General features: G+C 53.2%; 1 protein-coding gene across 12 annotated transcripts in view; it reads right to left on the bottom strand.

Annotated features, from left to right (window-relative positions):
• Rgs3 (regulator of G protein signaling 3) overlaps positions 1-21,661 on the bottom strand; it is a 142,703-nt gene that overhangs the window by 64,539 nt on the left and 56,503 nt on the right. For all 12 annotated transcript variants that reach the window (XM_076564333.1, XM_076564331.1, XM_042271259.2 and 9 more), the window contains 7 exons: positions 18,547-18,628; positions 17,302-17,407; positions 16,398-16,749; positions 16,008-16,047; positions 11,268-11,464; positions 8,129-8,212; positions 1,986-2,097 (listed from right to left, as the gene is read on the bottom strand). In XM_076564333.1, coding sequence (XP_076420448.1) covers positions 1,986-2,097; positions 8,129-8,212; positions 11,268-11,464; positions 16,008-16,047; positions 16,398-16,749; positions 17,302-17,407; positions 18,547-18,628 — 973 coding nt within the window. The remainder of the gene's footprint in view (positions 1-1,985; positions 2,098-8,128; positions 8,213-11,267; positions 11,465-16,007; positions 16,048-16,397; positions 16,750-17,301; positions 17,408-18,546; positions 18,629-21,661) is intronic.

The raw sequence follows: 21,661 nt of genomic DNA, 5'->3' as shown, positions 1-21,661 counted from the left end.
CTGTGGTCTCCCCAGGAAATCCAGTACAGGTCCACGTCTCCATACCACCCCCACAGGCTCTCGTGTCCATGGCCACCTTGTCTGAGATGTGCTGCCTGGGTCACTTACCCTTAGCTCTCATGTAGGTGACCCCCAGCTTTCATGAAGCTGACCCATCGTCTACCGGCAGACGCGGTCTCAGCCCCAGGCCCCATCTGCAAGCGGCTGAGTCTCTGGGGAGCTCCTCTGCACCTCTAGGCTCTTACCACCCACCATGAACATCACTGCCTGGTAGAGGAGAGTGTGTCTAAACCTCTCAAACTTCAAGTCCAGGCCCTAGGGCTCCCGGAAGGGAAACCCAGCCAGCGCTAACCTCTACACCCCAGTCTGGAAGCAGGGTGATGTGAATACTGGTCAAGTTCTCTCAGGAGCCCCGGGGGTTCCATCCAAGGGGTGTCAGAGACAGGAGGGAACTCAAAGGGCTGACTGAATCCTTACTTCACAGGGAAACCAGGAAGGGGAAAAAGGAAAAGGCCCACAGAGGTTACAAGCATATTGTTACAGCGGTGAACCTATGTCTGAGCCCCCAATCCTACGGCCACTGCTCTCTCTACCCTCTACCCTAGATCCACCCAAAAGGCAGCCACCTGAAACAGACCTCCCCCTAATTCTTTCCCTCCTTCCACTTAGCAGGAAGCTGAGCCAGTGGGGGGGTTGGGCTTTGTGTCCCTGGACCTCCAGTGTGCACAGCAGTCAGGGTTCAGGTCCTGGGGCACCTAGTGCATGGTACTGAGCACTGCTCTGCTGGGTGCTCATACAGTTTAACCAGGTCCCAGAGCAGCTGAGCTGGGCGGGGGGGGGGGGGGGGGGGCAGGGAAGCCAGGCTGACTGTAGAAAGCACGTTGTGTGAGTGTGTGATGTTGTGTGAGTGTGTGATGTTGTGTGAGTGTGTGAGCGCAGGGGAAGGTGGGAGGGTAGCAGGAAGCCAAGCTCAGATTCACTGGAGGGCAGAGAGGAACCATCTGGAATGCCAGAGCCAGTGCCCAAGAAGCTGAGAGGCCTGCTCTTCCTACAGCCCCATCAGCTGGCCCTGAGGGTGGGGTCTTGCTCTCCCCTTAGCGGCCCCCCTTTGCTCTCCTGTCAGTAGCCACCCTAGCCCCTGAGCAGGACAGAGCTAGAGAGGGAGGGCCGTGAAGGGCTTCCCATGGGGAGGCCAGTTCCCAAGGAGGCCAGGGCACCAAGTACACAGGACGGCTTTGCAAGCAGTCAGGAAGTTCTGGAGCGAAACCCGCCAGAACAGAATTCTTTCGCAGCTAACATTTTTTCCTCCGGTGCCCCTGCTGCCCTGGGCTCACACAGGTCTGTTGTTGTTTGCATAATCTGGGAGAGGAAACCGAGCCCCTTTGGGCTGAGACCTCAGGCGCCAAAGCCCGCCGCTGGACAGATACTCCCAGCCGGCTTTCCGTTCCCTGGTCCCCGGTGGGCCAGGGCGCCATGGAAAGTTTTGGATTAGAAATTCCCAGCTTGCTGCTGATGTTCAGGCATGCTCCAGCTTCCTAAGACTCTGAGCAGGCCCGCACAGCTGGCTAAAAAGGGGAGTGTCCACAGACCACTGTCAAGAAACCTCTTTGGGAAACCTGCTTAGAGCAAGGCACTTTACAGAAATGACCTCACTTAACCCAACAACCTTCTGAAGTTTGCGCTTTACAGGAAACGGGCTCAGAGAAGTTAAGTCACTTTCCCAAGGCCACCCCGAACCGAGGGGCTTAACACAGGTCTCAGAGTCCAAAGCTCTCTCTACCCTTCTCCTTGGAAGCTCCCTGGGATAGACACCTCCTACAGAGATCAAGGTATAGCAGAAGGCTTGTGGGCCTGGGGTACGACACCTGACAATCTGCCAGCCCCGGGCAGACCCGACAGCGCCCCACTGAAACTGGCAGCCAAGTCTCTAGAGAGTCCCCAGCTGGACATCATGCTGCTCCTGGGGTGTCCAGGCCCTTTTTTACCTTCCTGTAGCTTCACACTCTGGAGGTAGAGGGGATTTCTCAGGACGTCACAGCGGCCTGGCTCGTCCTCCTTAGTGAAGAGCAGCAGGTCCGAGTAGGCAAACAGTGTCACCTGTTCAGGGAAAGAGAAACAAACACAACTGTCCGCTTTGCTGTCCCCCCGGGATGCAGGGAGCCACAAGGTCCATTGGAGGTCCAGGAAACACACCCGTGCTGTGTCGGGGAGAACCAGAAGTGTGACCCCCACCCACGACAGAGGCCTGCCTTGCAGTGGAGGGGTGGACAGTTTGTCCCTTAGTTTTCTAGACTTCCCCCCACTCGAAGTAGAAAAAACAAAACAAAACAGAAGAAGCAATGGTTCTTGCCTTCATAGTGGGCAGCTCTGCTGGCCTCTCTATAGCCATAGTCCCCCAGGCTCACCTAACCTGGAAGAGCCTCACTCGGGCCCCACCCCACATCTGACTCCTTCAGGCTTCTTCTACAAGCCCTCTGGAATGCGAGGGGAAGCATCACCAAGCAACATTACCAAATTTCTAGCAGATATTTTTGCAGTGTACCAATGTTCAAGAAAACAGCAGTTACTTGCATTCTGATACAGGCTTCTACAGAACTGCTAATCTCCTTTATGCTCCAAAAACAAAGGAAAGGCTATTTTTAAACATTACAGGTAAACTGACAGATGTGCTCAGCATGTTTTTATGCTCAAAAGAAAAATCCACCTGGTTCTCTGTGTCCATTAAGGTTTATACTGTTCTTTCCTTTGTCTGCCCTACAGTAGCCTTTCCTTAAAGCCATAAAGTCCAATTTCAGATTCTATAGTAATAATAATAATAATAATAATAATAAATCATTAATTATGAAAATTCCTCTTTGAGGGGCCGAATCTGACATGCCATCTCTTCTGAAGCAAGAAGAACCAGCCAGAAGGGCTTGGTACATCTTGAAGGGCACAGTGAGTATGTGATTTATTACCCGTGTTTAAAAAGCCAGCATGCTGACATTTAGCGAGCAAGCTGTTAAAGGTGATCCCACAGTCCCACCTCTGAGGCTTTCCTACAGAAATACAAGAATATATAAACATGAACATGTAAGGACGTTCTCAGCGGCACTTCTGTAATTAAAAAAAAAAAAAAGCCGGCCATGGTTGTATACATGTACAATCCCAGCAGTCTGGTAGCTGAGCAAGAGAATTGAGAGTTACAGGCTATCACAGGGTACACCACGAGCTCTGAGCTAACCTGGGTTATGTGGTGGGAGCTTGTATTCATTATGTATGTATTCATACAAACATAAATACATATACACATGCATATGTAAGATGGCCGACCTGCCATCTTGAGCGCCATGCAAACAGAGAAGCTGGAAGAAATTAGGACCACAGAGACAATTCAGGGATGTTCTTAAGTAGGCTATCTCAGGGCTATGTCCCCTTCCAAGAAGTCCCAAACACAAAAGCTCTAGAATTCTTGGCTAGAAGGGCTCTTAATAATGGGCCCTGCCCAGCCCAGTCTCCATACGGCATCCCAGCTGCTGAGCCTGCTCGCCCTGTAAGTAACTCCTTCAACGGTGTTATCGCCCTTTCCAGCTCAGACAGGTGATGTGATGCCCCACAGCCCCACAGCTAGGGATCATTCCACAGGCCTGCCTGTTCCTAAGGTTCACATTAGACAGAGAGGTGGTGGTGTACCCACAGCAGACGAGACAAGGAATTCAGTGAGTGTGGGAAGGAAAATGATGGAATGCTCAGGAGAATGACGTAAGGGACTGTCTGAGGAGGGGCCTGCAAAGTCAAGGAGCTGCTGTCCTAGGCAAACCCACACGTTACCACAAAAGCATGACCCCCCCCCCCCCCAATCAGGGAAGGTCTGGCTGTTACTTCCAGACGCATAGGGAAGTTGGCAGGAGAAAGGTTGGAAGAGGAAGTCTGTGAGCCTGGAAAATGAAGGGGGCGGGGAAGGCATGGCCCCCCCACTATAGAAGACTCGTGGGAGGAGCCACAAGTAGGTGAGAAAAGCCCCAGACCACGGTCCCAGCCTGGTTCCCAGAGCTGAGAATATGGTCTAGACAGGAAGTGATTAAGGCATGAGAGAAAATTTCCCCCAAAGGTCGGTCAGGCAAAGGCCAGGGCTGGCACAGGCCTGGAGGCAAGGCAGACGGCAAGAATGCCAGAGCAAAGCCTGTGAGCCCAGCTCCCCAGCATCTCATAGGCAGGAGTCTCACTGTTCATGAAGAAGTGACCCCCATCTCCACAGCCCAGTTACCTGATGCCTTCCACCACTGGACCCGGGGCCTTTCGAGTCTTTCTCTCACTGGTTTCTAGGACACAGGTATTTCCCAGAGTTTCAAGACAGTCACAGAACCCTTACAACTCCAGGGTGACTTCTTCCAAGTGGCCTAACCAAAGCCTTCTCCTGGGAACCAGGCCATGAGGCCATTAACTAAAGGACCCTAAGAACCTTGGTGCTTTAGTTAATGGTAAACCTGATGAGTCAGTGTGAAAGTGAGGGTGTGATATCTTGGGCTTCATAGTGTTCCTGGGACCTAGCCAAGAATCCTCAATGACCAGAGCTGTTGTCAGGATGTATGTATAAGAGGCTGCCATGAGCTTGACGTTGCGGTACATGCCATTAATTCCAGCACTTGGGAGGCAGAGGCAGACAGATCTCTGAGTTCGAGGCCAGCCTGGTCTACAAAGCAAGTTCTGGGACAGCCAGGGCTACACAGAGAAAGCCTGTCTTGAAAAACAAAAACAACACACAAACAAAAAGGCCACCACAAAATGCCACTTTGATCTGGATATGCACCCAGCAAATTTGTGACTTCTGGATGGGAGGGGCGGAGCGGTTTGTGCTAACATGAGCATGCTCAGAGAAGAGCTGCTGCAGGGAGTGGGGGAGGGGGAGGGGATGGGGTGCACCTTCAAGGAATGCAGAGCTCCCAACTACTTAGCGCTTTCCAGTTAACGACTCCACTGTGCAGAGAGGCCGCCGTGCTCATTCGGAAACCACTTTGGGAAAAGTTATTCCCTGGAGAGTGACACAGAAGTAACTAGAATCTGTGACTCCTGGGGGCTCCAGGGTGCTAAAGCTCTCAGGAGCTACCCAACGCCCAGGACAGCGGCTTTCCATTTTCAGTTTGAGGAACATGAGATGAGATCAAAGCACTCCTGTGTGGCTGCGATCTTACTTCGAGGAGAATGGATGCACTTAATTTTCTTGTCCTCAAACCACCTCCTTCGATCTTTTAGTTCTCAGCCTCCAAAGATGCAGAGGCAAGGATTTGTGTGTGTGTGTCTGTGTGTGTGTGTGTCTGTGTGTGTGTGTGTGTGTGTGTGTGTGTGTGTGTGTGTGTGTGTGTGTGTCTGTGTACGTTTGTTGGGGGTGGTAGTGAAATGTTATTACAGTTTGGCTTTTGTTCCTTTGTCTTTAAAAAACATACCCAAAGCATCAGGGATCAGGGAAAGCATTACCCAACCAGAGAACCAAGCACTAATCCTTGCTCCATTCTCTACCAGCCTTGAGACTCTTGGATCGGGTCACAGGAGCCTCAGTTTCTTCATCGTGCTTCTCCTCTCCTGGGGTGAGGGGGCTGCAGGATGATTGGGATCCTGCCTGTAGCATGCATGAGCAGTGAGGATATACAGTAAGTGCCTAATGTTTGTGGATTTAATGGTGAACATGACAGGAAAGAGTATATTCCAGGTGGCTGCTGTCCCTAACTGGCTTCTTCTGGGTCCACTAAACATGCAGTCACAACTCTCCAGTTCTGACCCTGAACACCTTACCTGCAACACACACACACACACACACACACACACACACACACACACACACACACGTATGCACGAAACCCAGCCCCAAGGGACTTTTCGCTCTTACAACCTAGATCCCATCTCTCGTTGGAATTTCTCTCCCACTGGAACAAGTGGGAGGTAGATAGGCTGAACTCTCTTATAAAGCTCTCCAAAGAGAGGTCCAGGAGTGATGTCAGTAACCCCAGGGGTGCAGGAGCTAAGCTCTGTGCGGGCAGTAAGCGGAAGGGGCTCTCTAAAGGCTGCGGGGTGCTCACCTATGCCACGGTGGACACACAGACTGGGGATGCAAGAAAGGTTAAGAGTTAAATCGGTGGCCAGGGCTTGTGGTTGGGTATGAGATAAATGAAGCCGGCCACACAAGAGGAGAGATGGGGCTCTGGGCCAGTTATGGCAGGCTGCTGGCTCCAGGAGCCCCTTAGAACCTATATAAGAAGCCATTGTTCTTCCATGTGTCCTTGATTCTAAGGCAGCTGACTGTGACAGACTAAATTGTAAGCCTGGATGGCTTCTAACAAGAAGCTTCCTCCTAGGAGACACTCTAGGCGACCCCATAAACAAGGAAGTAACCACACAAGACTGTAACTTGGTGGCTGGGATAGAGTTAACACCCTTTGCCATGGTAAAGCCGCAAGCTGATCCTGTAAATAAGAGAAGCTTAGCATGGTTAGCAGCCCTTGAGACGCCTGCAAGGTTGGAAAGTAGCTGGCCAAGTCAAGTGACCAAGGACTCAGAGAGCTGAGGTCAAAGCTAAAGTCAGAGGTAAACAGAGCGGGGCTTCAATCACCCATAACTGGGTGGGCGTGTGAGCGGAACGCCACTGTCCATCTCCCTGGTCGGACGAGAGGACAGTCATAGATAGAGTGTGTGGTCTCTCCATTGGCTTGTCCCATGACAGCCCAGAGAATTAACCAACCTCAACAGAGACTACGCTGGCTTTTTGTCAAGTTTTCTGCCACTGTTCCATAAAACCTAAACGAAGGAAAGACAACAGATTTTTCTTCCCTGGGACACTCTCTCTCTCTCTCTCTCTCTCTCTCTCTCTCTCTCTCTCTCTCTCTCTCTCTCTCTCAGGAATTTAGGTTCCTTTTCCTCAATTTTTCACTGTTCTATAATCTTTCTTAGTAAAGCTTACATTCTGCTCTCCATACTTTGAAGAGTTGGCGTCCATTAACTTTCTTTGGTCTAAGACAACAAACAGAACTACTGACCCAGGTCAATCTTCAATGATTGATTGCTCCAGCATCTTACTCCCTTGGGTCATGCACAGTGAGACTTCGAAGGGTCCTATCACACTCAAAAATCACAAATCATCAGCATGGGAGAGACAAGCACACAGTCTCCCCAGGCAGCTCCCGTGAAAGAGATAGTACTCGGTTTGGAACATAGGTGTTCCGATCTGCTTGCTTACAACAAAACAAGAGCCAAGCCAACTTCCTGTGTTAGTGCCAGTCACACAGAGTGCCCAGGACCCTGAGGCTGCAAGGGGCCAGCCTCAGACCCTGCCCTCTGCCTCAGACGTGCACAAACCCATTACTCAGATGGAAAGAACTGATGGGGAAGGCAGAAGTCACCAGAAGCCAGGAACAGAGCTGGGGCCAGATCTAGACTTCCTGCCTCAGAGCTTCCTGATCTTTCCACAGATCCAAGCAGCCATTCATCCTGGATCTGCATCAGCTCTGCATCGGGCCTGAGCAGCAGCCAGCGCTCTGCCCTCACCCCAGGACCTCCTGGTAGCACAGCCAGATCCCAGGGCTCCAACGCCTCTTAAACTGTTTCCATCCCAGGACTGAGCTGGGACCTGGCCAACTGTGAGGGTGAGGGAGGTTCTCCTAGCTAGAGATAGGCTGGCTCCCAGGAAGAATGACACAGGCCCTACCCCTGACCTCTGCTCACAGGGCTGGAGCTGGGGGTGAGGGGCTATGAGGGGTACCAATAGGCTGAGCTTTGAGAAGGGGGTCTGGGGTTGGGTTCATACAGAAAACCTCCAACGTTCTTCTAATAGCTCTCTTTGGCTAGTAACTTTAATCTTCCGGGCACTTCTCTCAGCTGGGGTAAACGGTCCTCTTTCTCCTCCGTAGAGGAGTCCAGGATAAACAGTGAGGTGTCTTTAGGGGCTAGAGGTACGTTTTGACCATATCAGTGACCAACCCTCAGAGGCAGTGAGATCATCACAGTAACCAGTGGGCAAGCAAAAGCTGGGTGACCACTTGGTAAGGCTTTTGGAACAAGTTTCAGGTCTCCACCCTGAGGTTGTAGAGAGAAAATGAGGGGCCTAATGAATGGGCAAGGAAGTCCAGCGGGAAAGCCAGCCAGGCTGGGCGCGTCTTACCTGGGAAGCCTTGTTCCTGCCCTCATACAGCAGCAGCTCCTCAGACAGCAGGAGAGTCCGGGCGGGGTTACAGAGATCTAGGGGCTGAAAACCAATCACGCTGAGTGGGAGTGCAAGGGGCAGCTTGCCAAAGCCAGATCAGAGAACTCTCTTGCAGAGGGAGAAGACAAGACTGCCCGCCCCCCTCCTCCTGCCCCTGACCCCACGCACCCCTCACACCCACCATGGAAACAGAAAGACTCTGCTCCAGCCCCGCGCAGCCAGGCCTGACCAAAAGAGCTGCTCTCTCTACAGGAAGTTCAGCCACAAGCTCAGAGCCTCTGCAGACCTCCCCTGATGCCCGCCCCCACACCAGGCTCCGAGGCCCTCCCAGCCCTCCTCTGTCCTCTGTATGCCTCACAGGAAAGTCTCCACTGTCGGGCCCAGGAGGGATCTTGAGGGCCCTATGCCAAGAGACTTGGCCACTCCAGTCTCTTCAAGGCCAAGTGGGTCCCTCCCTGCCCTGCTCAGGTCCCAAGCTGAGCAAACTGACTCCTTCACCTTCGTCCAGTTTCCCCAGCAGCCAATTCCCACTCAGACCCCTCATCCCACCACCGTGTCCAGCCTAGCTCGGAGAGCACACCCCGACCCACTCAGACCCCTCATCCCACCACCCTGTCCAGCCTAGCTCGGAGAGACACCCCGACGCTGGCTGACCACCCGGAAGCACCTGAGAATGTATGTTTATCGCATGACCCCAGAGTCCCTTGACCTCAAGCAAGGGGCTGTAGAAAGATAATGAGACAAGTACCAACTGTGCACTCCAGCAGGGGCGGGGCTTCAAAAAGGGGCTAAATGAGACCGCTCAGGGATTCAGGAACAGACGAGAAAACTGATGGAAAGCAAAGCAAGTCCGGTCAGCAAGCCAGGCGGGTGGGGTGGGGGTGGGGGTGGGGTGGTCACTGGTGGGAAGGGAGCGCTCCACAGTAAGGAAGGGGCGAGACGGCTCCTGAATGGACAGCTGCTGGCTGCTCTTTTGTCTTGATAGGTATTCATTCTCCAGTTCTTTGTTTTGCACGTGTAAGTGTTATGCCATTTTTAAAAATCTTGATTATTTCTTTTTCTTTTTTCTTTTCTATGTATTTATTTATTTATTTGAGACAGGGTCTCTCTGTGTAGTTCTGGCTGTTCTGGAACTCCCTCTGTAGACCAGGCTGGCCTCAACTCACAGAGATTCGCCTGCCTCTGCCTCCCAAGTGCTGGGACTAAAGGTGTGCGCCACCACCGCCCAACTTGAATACCCCACAATTTAAACATTTTCAGTTTTTATAATTCTAAAAACTAATTTAAACTGGGTGTGGTGGTGTGTGGTGGCGCACGCCTTTAAGCCCAGCACTCAGGAGGCAGAGACAAGTGGATCTTTGTGAATTCGAGGTGAACCTGGTCTACATAGTGAGGTCCAGAAGAGTCAGGGCTCCATAGAGACCCTCTCTCAAAAAACAACAAACAAAACTCTAAACCTAATTTAAATTTAAAAAATTGTACTATATTTATTTATGTGTGTATGCACATACACACATAGGTATATGTGGGAGCAGGCACACACACACACACACACACACACACGTACATGTGGAGCAGGCACAGCACAGGTATGGAAGTAAAAGGAGAACTTGTAGAAGTCGGTTCTTTCCTTTCACCACGTGGGTCCCAGGGATCAAACTCAGGTTGTCAGGCTTGGCAATGGGCACCTGCCCGGACAGGGCCAGCTGGTTAGCCTTAATTTGTAACAAAAATTAAGACAAAACCAAAAATAACCAGGCAGGCGATATGCATCTTTAATTCCAGTCCTCGGGATACTGGGGAGGGGGGGGGGGGCGGGGATGGTGAGTTCGGCCACCCTGAGCTACATAGTGAACGCCTGTCGAAAGAGCCAAGGGTTGTGGGTCCGGCTCGGTGGCAGTGCGGGACAACAGGAACAAAGCCGTGAGCGTGGTCCCCAGCCCGACAAGGCAAGGGAGGGAGCAACGTGGCAGGAAAGAAGAGCTTTTTATATTTAAAATGTTCATGGAAGCGACATCCGAATGAGAGCACCACCGAAGACTTGAGAGGAAAGACACACAGTGCATTTTCAATCCCTAGTCACCAGCTGCCTAAGCTGCTTCCAATTCCTCGGTATGGTGACGACAGCAGCAATAAACAAAACACACATGTGCAAGGATCTCTGTCTAGGATAGAGAGCCCTTTGGACATGTGTTCAGAAGTGGTATGGGTAGGTCATATGGTAATTATGTGTCAATTTTAAAAAATCCTCATGTTGAAAATGTGGTATATATGTGCAATGAATTTTATTCAGACACTTAAAAAATGACATTACAGTATTTGCAGGAAAATGGACAGATCTAGAAAACATATTAAGTGAGCTAGTCCAAACTGAGAAAGACAAATAGAGTACATGCTTTCTCATATGCGGAATCGAACTTCAAATGCTTTTGTTATATATACACATGTGGGTGTAGGTGTGGGTCACATAACCAGAAAAGGAACCACAAGAGGGGAAAAGAGCTGCTGAGGAAAGAGGGGAACAGAACATGCAGGGCATGGAGGTGGGAAAGAGGTTACGACGGCAGGAAAGTATTGGGGGTCAGGGTGTGGGAGGAGAGGATCGGGGAAGGACAGAGAAAAACAAATTGTGTTTGAAAACGCCATAATGGAACCCAAGACTTTGTAAGCTGGCAAAGTCAGGACAGGAAGAGGGAAAGAAGGAGAGACATGGAGAAGTGAGAGGGGAAAGGGAAGAGGTGTGTGACTCCTGCGTGGCGGATTGCTGGCCGGACGTGTGTGTGCCTGAGCAAGGCGACCAGCCACAGAAGCTCTCCCTCAGTCCGTTTCAAACATTAACTCCCGTGGATGAGGCCGCCGATGGCACTGGCTGACTTTGCGTCACCCCTTTCCCAGCCCCAGAGGATGAGGAGGCTGGGAGGAAAAGAGGGGGCTCCCTCATGGGCTTCCCTGATCATCTCCACAATACGAAGCCAGTTCTCTGTCCCCAAAGGGAGCCCTGGATCCTCAATGAGGCGCCGCCCTCAGTTCTGGAACCAAGGCCCCTGCCTGTCCTCACTTCCTCCCGAGAGAACCCTGGGGCATGCCACAGGCTCACCTGCACAAAAACAGGGAACACCAGGACTTTGGGGGCCAGCGTGACGTAGGTGCCATAGCTCGAGTGTGGGACATGTGGTCTCAGGGCCGAGCAATCTTGGTAGTTGCTGTGGCTCTTCATGGTCTGCACTGTCTTCATCAGCCGGGACTTCTTGCCCAGGCCGGTGTACGATTTCCCTTTAGTGGTTGTCCCTGGTTCTGTGGAGCAGAGGTGGGAGACAGAGAGTCACTTCCATCATCCCTCAAAGGACCACCACCCCCCGCACCCGTAAGAATAAGAAACAAGATCCAGTCAGTGAACCCAGTCCAGCTGGTCTCAGCCTTAGCCTCAAGGAATACAGAGAGAGAGAGAGAGAGAGAGAGAGAGAGAGAGAGAGAGAGAGAGAGAGAGAGAGAGAGAGAGAGAGAGAGAGAGAGAACTCCAGAGCTAGGAGGGAGCCACTAGCCCACACTGTGACAGGGGGAGTTACACCCCCCTCCCCCCAGTGACCCAGGCACCAAAACAAACCTATCTATTTATCAGCTTTGCACTTTTGAAAACCAAGAAATTGTCTAGGCACACGCCAAGAACCCCAGAATCCAGGAACCTGGAGCAGAAGAACCCAAAGACCAGGCAGCCTAGGCTGTATGACAAGATGCACAGCAAGGCTGTATAATCCCATCTCAAAAAAAAAAACAAAACCACAGTGCCACGAATATCAAGGAATTGCTCAGGCCTGACGGCACTGATCCTGGAGTCACACATGGAACATGAATCAGAGCTGGCTTCACAAGCATGCATGGGCACCCACTCACCCTCCTGCTACCATCCCAACCCAGACCTCCTGCTCATCACCTCCCAGGCTCTGTGGACAGAGGTCTGTTCCCTGCAGCAGGGACAGAGACAGTATGCTTTGCCCATGGACCTCGGGGTCCACACCTAGCACTAGCCAAGGTAGCAGGAGCCCACCTGGCCACCACCATCAATTTGTCTAGGATAAGAAGTGGCACTTGTGTGTGCTCTGGGGGCAGGCAGTGGGAACAAGCCCCAGTGATGGGACTCACACACACCTAGGCTCCTTCCTAGGGTTCCTGTTGCCGGGGGGAACCCCACCAGCTTCTCCCTGACGGAGTTGCCCAGCCTGGGTCTCAGAGCCCAGGCTTCCCCGAGCTTTCTGCAACCAGTGAACAGGTGGCCTGACCCAGCAGCATCTCGGGGAAGCTCCCCACCAACGCAAGGCCACAGTGCAGAGGAAACAGCCCAGAGGGTTTCATACTTGCTTCCTCCCCACCCCCCACCCCCGCCTGCAATGCCCCTTCTCACAGAGAGGTGAGAAAAACATGTCAACGCTCGCCACCCCCACAAGTGACCAGTGATCACAGTCTGGGGGCAGTACAACTCAAACCACTTCCTGCCTGTTCAGGGGGGGCTTAGACGGTACAAAGAACAGGTACCCAGATGGGGACGGAGGCACAGAGGCAGGGAAGGAGTCCCCCCAGCTTCTCTTCTGACCCGACCCTGGGAGCTGAGGGGTTGGTTGTACAGCAGCTGGCCTTCTACTGGAAAAATCCAACCTGGGTCTCCAGACCGACACTAGGTTCGAGTCGGACAAGACACCCTGAACACGAGCGGTGACTTCCTAAGTCAGAGGCCGACCCTGCAGCATGGAGCTCTGCACCACTGTACAACACAGGGCAGGCTCCTTCCCTGTCTGAGACAGTTTCCTCTGTTTGGAAGCAGAGACCATACACCTTCCTGTCTTGCCTGGGCTAGGCAGTCAGGTAGAAACTCACAAAAAAAGGTCCCATGAGAAGCGGGGCTTGGAAGGGCCAGGCTGGTAGGTGATTGCAGGAGGGATGATCAACACTAAGCCAGCCGTCAATGGCAGCACGGCCGAGAAGGTCAGCGGGCCTGGGAGCGTGCCGTGAGTGAGGTCTGGAGGTAGATGATGGGTTGAGTGGACATGGCCCAGCCTGGACCAGAGAAACAGGCTCTGAGGCCAACCAGACCCAAACGAAGGAAGGATCCAGTCCGCAGTGGAGAAACCGAGGTTGAGACTTACACGAGATTCCTTTTCTTTCCTGGCCCAGCTGCCCAGCGCTGGCAAAGGATCTTCCCCTTAGACATCAAGAGTCACACATCAGCCTCCTGACACTTCTCTCTGCTTCCAGAGAGGAGGGGACTGCTTAGTCCCATTTTTCAGATAAGGGAACAGAGGCCTAGAGTGCTCGGGCAAGTAGCCCAAGGTCATTCAGCTGGCAAATGACACCAGGCAGGACCGGCCCGATCTAGGTGGCAGCTACTCCCTAAAAGCTACCCTGCCACACCCTCTGGAGATATGGGGCAAGGGGTGTGGCTCTCCGGAACTGATTTTCCAAGTTATCATTTTTTTTTAGAACAATCTAGATTGCAGCCCGGTTGCGGAGACCCTCGAAGGCAAACTTCCACCTGTCACCTTGGGATGATGTCTGGCCCAAACCCCGTACCCATCTCCATTTCCTCTAGCATCTGCTTCACTGACCAAACACAGTAATTACAGGGCTTTGCTCCCAGCTTCCAAGGCGAGCCCTGGCAGTCCTCTGGCTCTGGCAGTGGTGAATCTGAGGTCATTCAGCCTTTGCAGGACAGCGGTTCTGGGGCATATGCCAACTACAGCCAGACAGGCACTCTAGGCTCCGGAAAGGTCTCAGACCCTGTTCAATGCAAGATGGCTAAGTTGTCCCTGTCCCTGATATTCAAAGCACGGCTGAGCTCCTGAAAGGCCACCTCCTGGCAGGCTAGAGAAATCAAAAAGCCAGCACCCTGGTAACAACCCTAACCTCTGAACTCGGGTCCTGGGGCTGCAAAGAATTAATGCATGGGAATGGGAAAAAAGTTATCTTTTGACACTAAAAGGATCACTGTGCTGAAATAGAAATGAAATAAAGTCAAGATCTTGATACAGGGGCTGGGAGGAAGATGGCTCAGTTGGCAAAGTGTTTGCTGTACTAACCGGGTGGACCTGAGTCGAATTCCCAACACCCAGGGAAAAAGCTAGGCATGGTGGCACAAGCTTGTCATGCCAGCACTGAGGAGGCTGAGGCTAGCCAGCCAGCTCACTCAGCAGTCTCAGGTCCTGGTGACAGAGGGTGTCTCAATAAAACCAAGTCAACAGCTCCCGGGTTTGACCTCCGGTCTGTGCATGCACGCACACCCACACACATACAAACATGTGCATGCGCACACACACATAAGATCTTGACAGTAGGAATTCAAAACATCGCCACTGTTATTAACACCATCACCGCTTCCTTACTTGTCTCTTCCCCTGAGGCTTAGGTGACTAGGCCCTTCTTGGCACTGTATTTCAGAGAGGGGTGAAAACACAGCCAGGTTTGGGACTGACCACACAGGCATCTCTGGAGCTTTGTGGGAAAGGATCGGAGAGCTCCCAGCCCAAGTGCATGCACCCACACAGGTGACACGCCTCTCCAGGTCCCTTCCTTCCTCAGTGACTTGCCTTCAAAACCATACAGACAAGCGGAGTTATTCTCCTTAGCCACTCTGCCAAAGTTCCATCAAGTTTCTGTCGCCTGACAGGCCCTGGATCTGATGCTGGGCCCACAGAAATACTCCAAGCCCAGCCCTGCCCCTAATAAAGTCACCATTTAGCAGTGACATATTTCTTCTACCCTAATGTGTCCACTAAAAGCTTTTAGACACTTACTGTTGAATCACCATCAGGATCCTCCCTAGGAGGATCACATCTTCTTTTCTGGCAGGCAAGGCCCAACTGCCCACAGGCCCCAGCAGGGAGAGGAAGGGGGTGCCTTCCATCGCTAGTCCCGAGCCTGATGGGAGGCCCCTCTCCCCAAAGGCCCAAGTGCCTACTTTAAGAATCATCTTCTCACTAATGGAGGGAAACAGCGCAGAAAGAAATCTGAGAGAAGATGGGAAAAAGCCACTCTCAAGGAAGAAAGTCAAGGGTATCCCGTGAGCACAGAAGACAGGTTCAAGTGCACTCAAGGTGGCCTCACAGGCCACATGGCATGGCTAGCCTCAGCTTTGTAGACCAGTTGGACTTTTGGCTCAGAGCTCTGTGGCAGGCGTGTGAGGTCCTAAGAGCAGCCCCCGGCCAGCTCCTGCAGAGAGACCCATCTCCCAGGCTTCCTGGAGAAGTGGCTGCTTTACGCCGGCTTCCATTTCGGGCCAGAATGTACAGACCAACAGAAAAGAATGGACTAAACAGCAGAGACCTCTGTGCGGCTCAGAGACGGCTCTCCTGTACCATCTTTCAGCATGCAGGCTGCTACGCACAACTGTTTCCCTGCAGAATCCTCCAGACAAGGCCCTGAGCAAGAAGCACTGGTTCTATTTTCTAGGTCAAGTGAGGCAGCTTGAGTCCCACAGTGAAGAGTCCGACCTGAGGCCTCAACATTCCAGGACTGCTTCCCATGCAGGTTCAAGCACGGTGTCTACAGCCCCTAACAGATACGGTTGCTCGGCAACACTGGATAACAGCCAAAGAAATGCTCAGCATCTGTCTCTTGGATGGTTCTCATAGAATGCCCCTCTGGCAACTCAGTTCTCACTTAAGGAAATACACAGCCATTCAGTGAGGGGAAGAGGGTACCAGGAGGATCAAGTGTCTGTGCCAGTATGCTGGGTAACCCCTACTCCATTAGAAAGGCCTCTGAACTCAGAGCAGGAAGTCGGGCCCAACCTCAGCTGACGTCAGCTTTCTCCCCAGGCTGAGAGGGCTTGGCGTAGTGGACAGCTCACCTTCGGGGATGGCATCCTCCTGATACACAGGCCGCAGCAACTGCAAGGGAAAGACAAGAGACCCGGCTTCAGTCCCAGGAACAGGGCAGCAGGTAGCCGCACACAGACCTGGGGTGTCGCAGGGCAAGAGGAAAACTCAGGGGTTCTCTCTTAAGGGGCAGAGGTGGAACGGAGCTGAAAGAGGCTTCATGCACCATGAAACTGGGGCCCTCTGAGAGACCTCAACTTCCTTCACGGCAGCTCGTTCCAAAGTGCATTCCATGGATCACCGGAACGGTGGGACCTTTGTGGGACACCACAGAGGTCTCCTCACAACCCAATTTTCTGTGTGGGAGACATGCTTAGCCTCCCACAGGGACCCAGTGCCCTCCCACAGCCAGCTGTCCATACCTGGCTCCCAGGGTTCAGCGGGGCCAAGATGATGTAGTTGGGGTCGGTGGCGGGGGTGGCCCGAGACAGCGCCGGCAGGGTGTGCTGGCCGCTGCGCTTGCCCACCTCGGTGTAGCGCTCCCAGCCACCGAGGAGTAGGCCATCAGAGCTGTCACACACCAGGTGGCAGCTGTGGCGCTGCTCGGGACGGGACGGGGCCCCGTGGGTACAGTTCTTCTCCCTCTTGTTAGGGGGCGACAGGAGGTCGTGTGTGGGCTTGCAGGAGGCCCGCCGCAAAACTCCGCCATCCGGCCCTGGCTTGATCTGGGGGACCACACGCCACACGAGCAGGATGATCTCGCTAGGGCAGCTCCTAGAAATCCCACAGAGAAGTTCAGACTCGGGGAGACCAGAGTCAGTGAGGGTAGGAAGCCCGCAGGGCAGAGAGCAAGTGAGGGGAACCAAGCAGGGGCAAGCAAATGCAATTTTCATGTAGTCCTTCTGGAAGCAGGCCAAAATGGACCGTGAGGGTGTGACCCCCCACGGAGTCAAGGAGCTCAAACATTTGACAGACTAAACTTTTAGATTGTGCAGTAGAGACATCTGCACTGTCTGCACACCCTTACACAAAGGGTCTAACCATTCAGTAGCATAATTAGCTGAAGTGGAACCGGCCCCCCTGGAACCATGGCAGGAACCACGGGGCCTGTTCAGAGAGCCTTTCCTGCTGCGTGCTGTGAGATCAACACTCATCGGAGCCTGAACCTTCCATTTCCAGGCCAAGAAACGGATTCCCTGAGGAGCCATGTAAATTGCTCACAGCTGGGCAGAGAGAGGGGCAGGAGCAGAGTAAAGCGAGGCAAGGCAGTGTGCCCGGGGCTGGGTGGGGAGGACGCGCCATCCGCCGCCCACCGCCCCTTGTCACCGGATCTCGTGGGCCAGCTCCACACATTTCCAGTGCTCCACGGGCCTCTCGTTCAGCTGCAGCACGGTGTCCAGCTGCTGCAGGCCTGCTCTCTCGGCTGGGCCCCCTGCAAGGACAAAGAAAAGAGCCTGGAGCCCTCCGCTTCCCCCGCGACCGTGGGCAAGGAGGGCCCCTTTTCTCTCCGGTTGCTCTGACTGAGAAAAGAGGGGCTGGACCAGGGGGCTGCCGGAGGTAGCACTCCTTGCCCATGTCTCCTCTCACCCTAGCTGCACCCCCCGACCCACCACTGTCCCCCTCCAAGGGTCTCCTGGATCAGTAAGGGAGTGATATCTTTTTTGGTGGAGGAGGTGTGTGTGTGTGTGTGTGTGTGTGTGTGTGTGTGTGTGTGTGTGTTCGAAAGTGTGGGAGAGGGAGGGAGAAAGAACATATGCACACATGCATATGGAAGCCAGAGGACAACCTCTGTACAACAAGTGTCTTTCCTCAGGCACTGTTTTTTTTTTTAAAGACAGGGTCTCTCACTGGCCTGGGACTCATGAAATAGACGACTCCAGCAAATCCCAACCATCTCCTTTCTCTGCCTCCTCGCTAGTATAATTACAAACACAAGCCACTATGCGTGACTTTTTCTTTTTTTCTTTCTTTCTTTCTTTCTTTTTTTTTTTTTTTTTTTTTTTTTTTTTTTTTGGTGTGGGTTCCAGAGACCAAACACACATCCTTGCCTTTGCAAAATGAGTACTTTACCCAGTGAATTAACTTCTTATCTCTGCTTGTTTTGTTTTGGGGTGTTTTTGTTATTTGTGTGGGGGGAGGGGCAGAGTCTCATGATACAGGCCCGGCTGGCTTTGAACTTCCAGTATCTCATTCCAGAATCCTCCTGCTGAGCAGGGGCTACAGGTATGAGCCACCACACCCAGCTGGGAAGTGCTGAGTGGGCCTGGAGACAGGATGAAAACTCGTAAGTGGCTTTCACTAGCCATCACAATCCAAGTTTAGTTCCTCTTCAGAAACCACCGGGAATCAAAAATACAACACCTTATTTTCACTTTGATAAAACAAACGAACACAAATGGGTCCATTTTCACAGACCTCAGATTCACCTGCGGGTCATTAAAAAATATTATTCTTTTCCTTTTGGAAACCCAGACCCTGATCCAGTGTGAGGCCCCCTCCGGCTCCAAACCGTCCACAAAGCCCAGTTGCCTGGTGGGAGGGGAGGACTGGCATCCTTCGCCATTCACTTACCAGAATCCACAGCCTGGACTCGGACCGGCGAGTCACAGCAGATGGTGAAGCCGAAGCCGTCTTTGCCCCTCGGGATAGTGATCTAGAACACAGCCCTGCCAGTTACTCCAGAGTTTTTGAAGCTGGGAAGCCGCTAAACCCTCCACCCGCAGCCACCTTCCTCTCCACAGGAACCAGACCTGAAAAGGAGCCAGCCAGCCTCTCTCTGCTCCTATCTGAGACCCAGCCTCGTGACACTGACTGGCGGCCCAAACAGGCTGCTGAGAGCTCACGCGGAGGGCAGAATTGACTGGGTCTGGGAAAAGGATAAACCTTGCCCTTTGTGGTGCTAACAGCCCCAGCTCTTTACCCAAGAGCCGCCTAGAGTTGCACACCTCCTCTCCCAGCCTGCCTCCTCCCGCCCAGCTTCCCTTCCCACCCGGGTCTTGTGCTGGGGACCCAGAAATAAAGCCAAGCGGGTGGGCCATCCTCCCAGAGCACAAGGGAGGGAAAACTAGGACATGCTCTCGCAGCCTATGGCCAAGTGTCAGGGGAAGAGTGCTGGTGTCCACAGGCAGGCCTGATCAGAGCCTCTAGGCAGCCAGAAAGAGAGTTCCCGAGAGAGGAGGTAGGCCCAGGCAGAGCCAAGGTCTCCGGGATAAACCAGCACAAGCCACAGGCTTCACTCTGCCTGCAGAGGGCTATGTGTCGGGGAGGGCCACAGCCCCAACTTTCAGAAGTTCCGTCAAGGGACCATTCCACGGGGATTCTCTTTGCAGCCGCAGCATCCTATGATCCAGCTCCTGCTGTGTGTCATGCACTGCTGAGGCACACGGGACAGGGGCCCCTGGGGAGTGGCACTTGGCCTCTGGCTTCTAGAGAGGACAAGCCCACACACAACCTCGCCCGGGGAAAAGTAGGCCATGACAAGCAACAGAGGAGAAGACAGGGCTGTACAGCAATCAGGCCCGTGTGACCCCGGACACCGCGCCTGCGCGTGGCAGGCGTTTAGCAAAGGCTTTTGTCCCTTAGGGTGGTGGCAGCATCTGACCTAGAGAACGTTTACATCTGGGGCCTCAGAAATGGTTCAGTGCAGTGGTTCTCAACCTTGGCAACGCTGCTGCAGATCCCCTAGTACAGTTCCTCGTGTTACCGTCATCTCCCAATCACAAAATTACTTTCGGTTGCTACTTCGTAACTAGAATTTTGCTACTGCTATGAATCGTAGTGTAAATATCTGATATGCAGGATGTCTGACATGTGACCCCTGTGCAAGGGTCATGAGACTCCCGAAAGGGGTCGAGACCCGAGGTTGACAACGGCTGCCTCAGCGGTTAGGGGCACGGCCACTATTCCGGCCAGTACTAGCACCTGAGTTCTAGTGTCCCAGCTTCCATGTCAAGCTCCAGCTCCACGAGGCCCAACACCTCTGGCCTTCATGAACTCCTACCCAGGCACACATATAAACATAATTTTAAAAAAATCTTTTAAAGCAAAATCTTCAAAAAATAAAAAATAAAAAGGGTGATTCTGTGTGCAGCATGGCCCATAGGCTCATTCAGAGGATTAGATCGGAAAATGGCTTCAGAGGGAGTCAGTCCCAAGATACCCTTAGGAGAGGGAAAGGCCCGGGTGACTCCCACCAGGGCACAAAGAAAAGGTATCCCGGCTAGGAAGAGGAAGAAAAGAGTTCAGCCGGCCTGGACTAGGTCAAGGGCATCAGCCATGTGCAGAGCCGGCTGTCTCTTGGAGCTGGGCGCCTGTATTCACCTGATGGTACCCCGAGGCCAGGCACAGTGAAGGGGAGCAGGCAGGAGCCCAGGGTGACCAAAGGTCCCCGAGGCTCTGCTTCCCACCAGTCCTGGGCCTGGATTCAAAGCAAGTTTATAAAACAGGAAATCTGACAGACAAGGGGGAGGGGAGGGGGGCAGGAAAATACCCTGTTCCCATAAGAATTCTGGGAAAACACACAGCTAAGACAGGAAGAGAAGGAAAAAGTGGAAAGAAAGCTAAACAAAGCTGGGAGTGAGTGTGGATCTCTGGAAGAACGAGGCGCCTCTAGTTGCCAGGCCAAGAGAGGCCCAGAGAAGACAGTGGGAGCCACTGTGTGGGACTAACGGGGGACTTACAACCCACCGGCCACGCCACACAGCCACCCTTCCAGCCCTGCTCCAGGCCTATACCACAGGATGCTGAGGATGACTCCTCCTTTCTGGAGGGTGAGCCCCAGCTCCCTGGTCCGCAGATGAATGTGTTTCCACACTCTGGTACTCTAGTCCAGGCAGCGATGGGAGCCTCTTCACCTCCCTGAGTGTCACCCCAGAGAACAATCCCATCCCACTGGCAAGCAGAAGAGCGGCAGGCAGGAGAGGGGATATAAAGAAAGGAGAGTACCGCCTGGCTTTGTGGGAGAAGCGGACTGCCATGGAGGCAGAACCGTACCGCCATGATCTCTGATCATGCATGCAGAGGGGGGTGTCCAAGAGTCTGTCCGTCACCACATCCTAAGGAATACAGCCTCAGCGGGCCCCTTTCACAGAGAAGGCAATCAAGGCCCAAAGTGAGAGGACGTTCTCCCACCCTCCTCTCTGACCTTGGGCTCAAGGAGGGAGACCGTCCTCTCCTGACTCTCAGCAGCTCCTGACAGGTGTCCTTCCCGGGGTGGTTCCTTCTCTTGCCTGTCGAGGGCAAGGAGTGCCGTTGCTCCTGTGTCTCAGCCATGCCAGCGCCTGCCTAGTCTCTGACGTTCTGTCACACCTGGACTCCTGTCCCTGGCTGCCACCAGCGTTTACTGACCACTCCCTGGAGATGGGCGGCAGGCACAAGCCATGCACTTTATAGGAGTCATCAAACTCGCACAGGCTTGTCTCGGTTACATCACTCCTATTTTAGGGACAAGGGGCTATGAATTGCTCAGCAGTGGCAGCTAAAGGGGACCAAGCTGGACTAGAGTCCCGGTCCCATAGAAAGTTTAGTGCACCCCAGCTTCTAATGCAGGGGACATCTTACTCCACGCCCAGAGCTTGGGTCCAGTCCATGTGTGTACCAGGTCCCACTCTGGCCACCAGCACATCCCAGTCTTCTGGTCCCTTAGCCCAAGGACACCTGGGATTTCATTACCTTCCATCTAGTGCTC

This window comes from Peromyscus maniculatus, chromosome 2, assembly GCF_049852395.1.
Source record: "Peromyscus maniculatus bairdii isolate BWxNUB_F1_BW_parent chromosome 2, HU_Pman_BW_mat_3.1, whole genome shotgun sequence".
Lineage (NCBI taxonomy): Eukaryota > Metazoa > Chordata > Mammalia > Rodentia > Cricetidae > Peromyscus > Peromyscus maniculatus.
The sequence above is the reverse complement of the archived record's forward strand: the minus strand, read 5'-3'. Positions and strand labels throughout refer to the sequence as shown.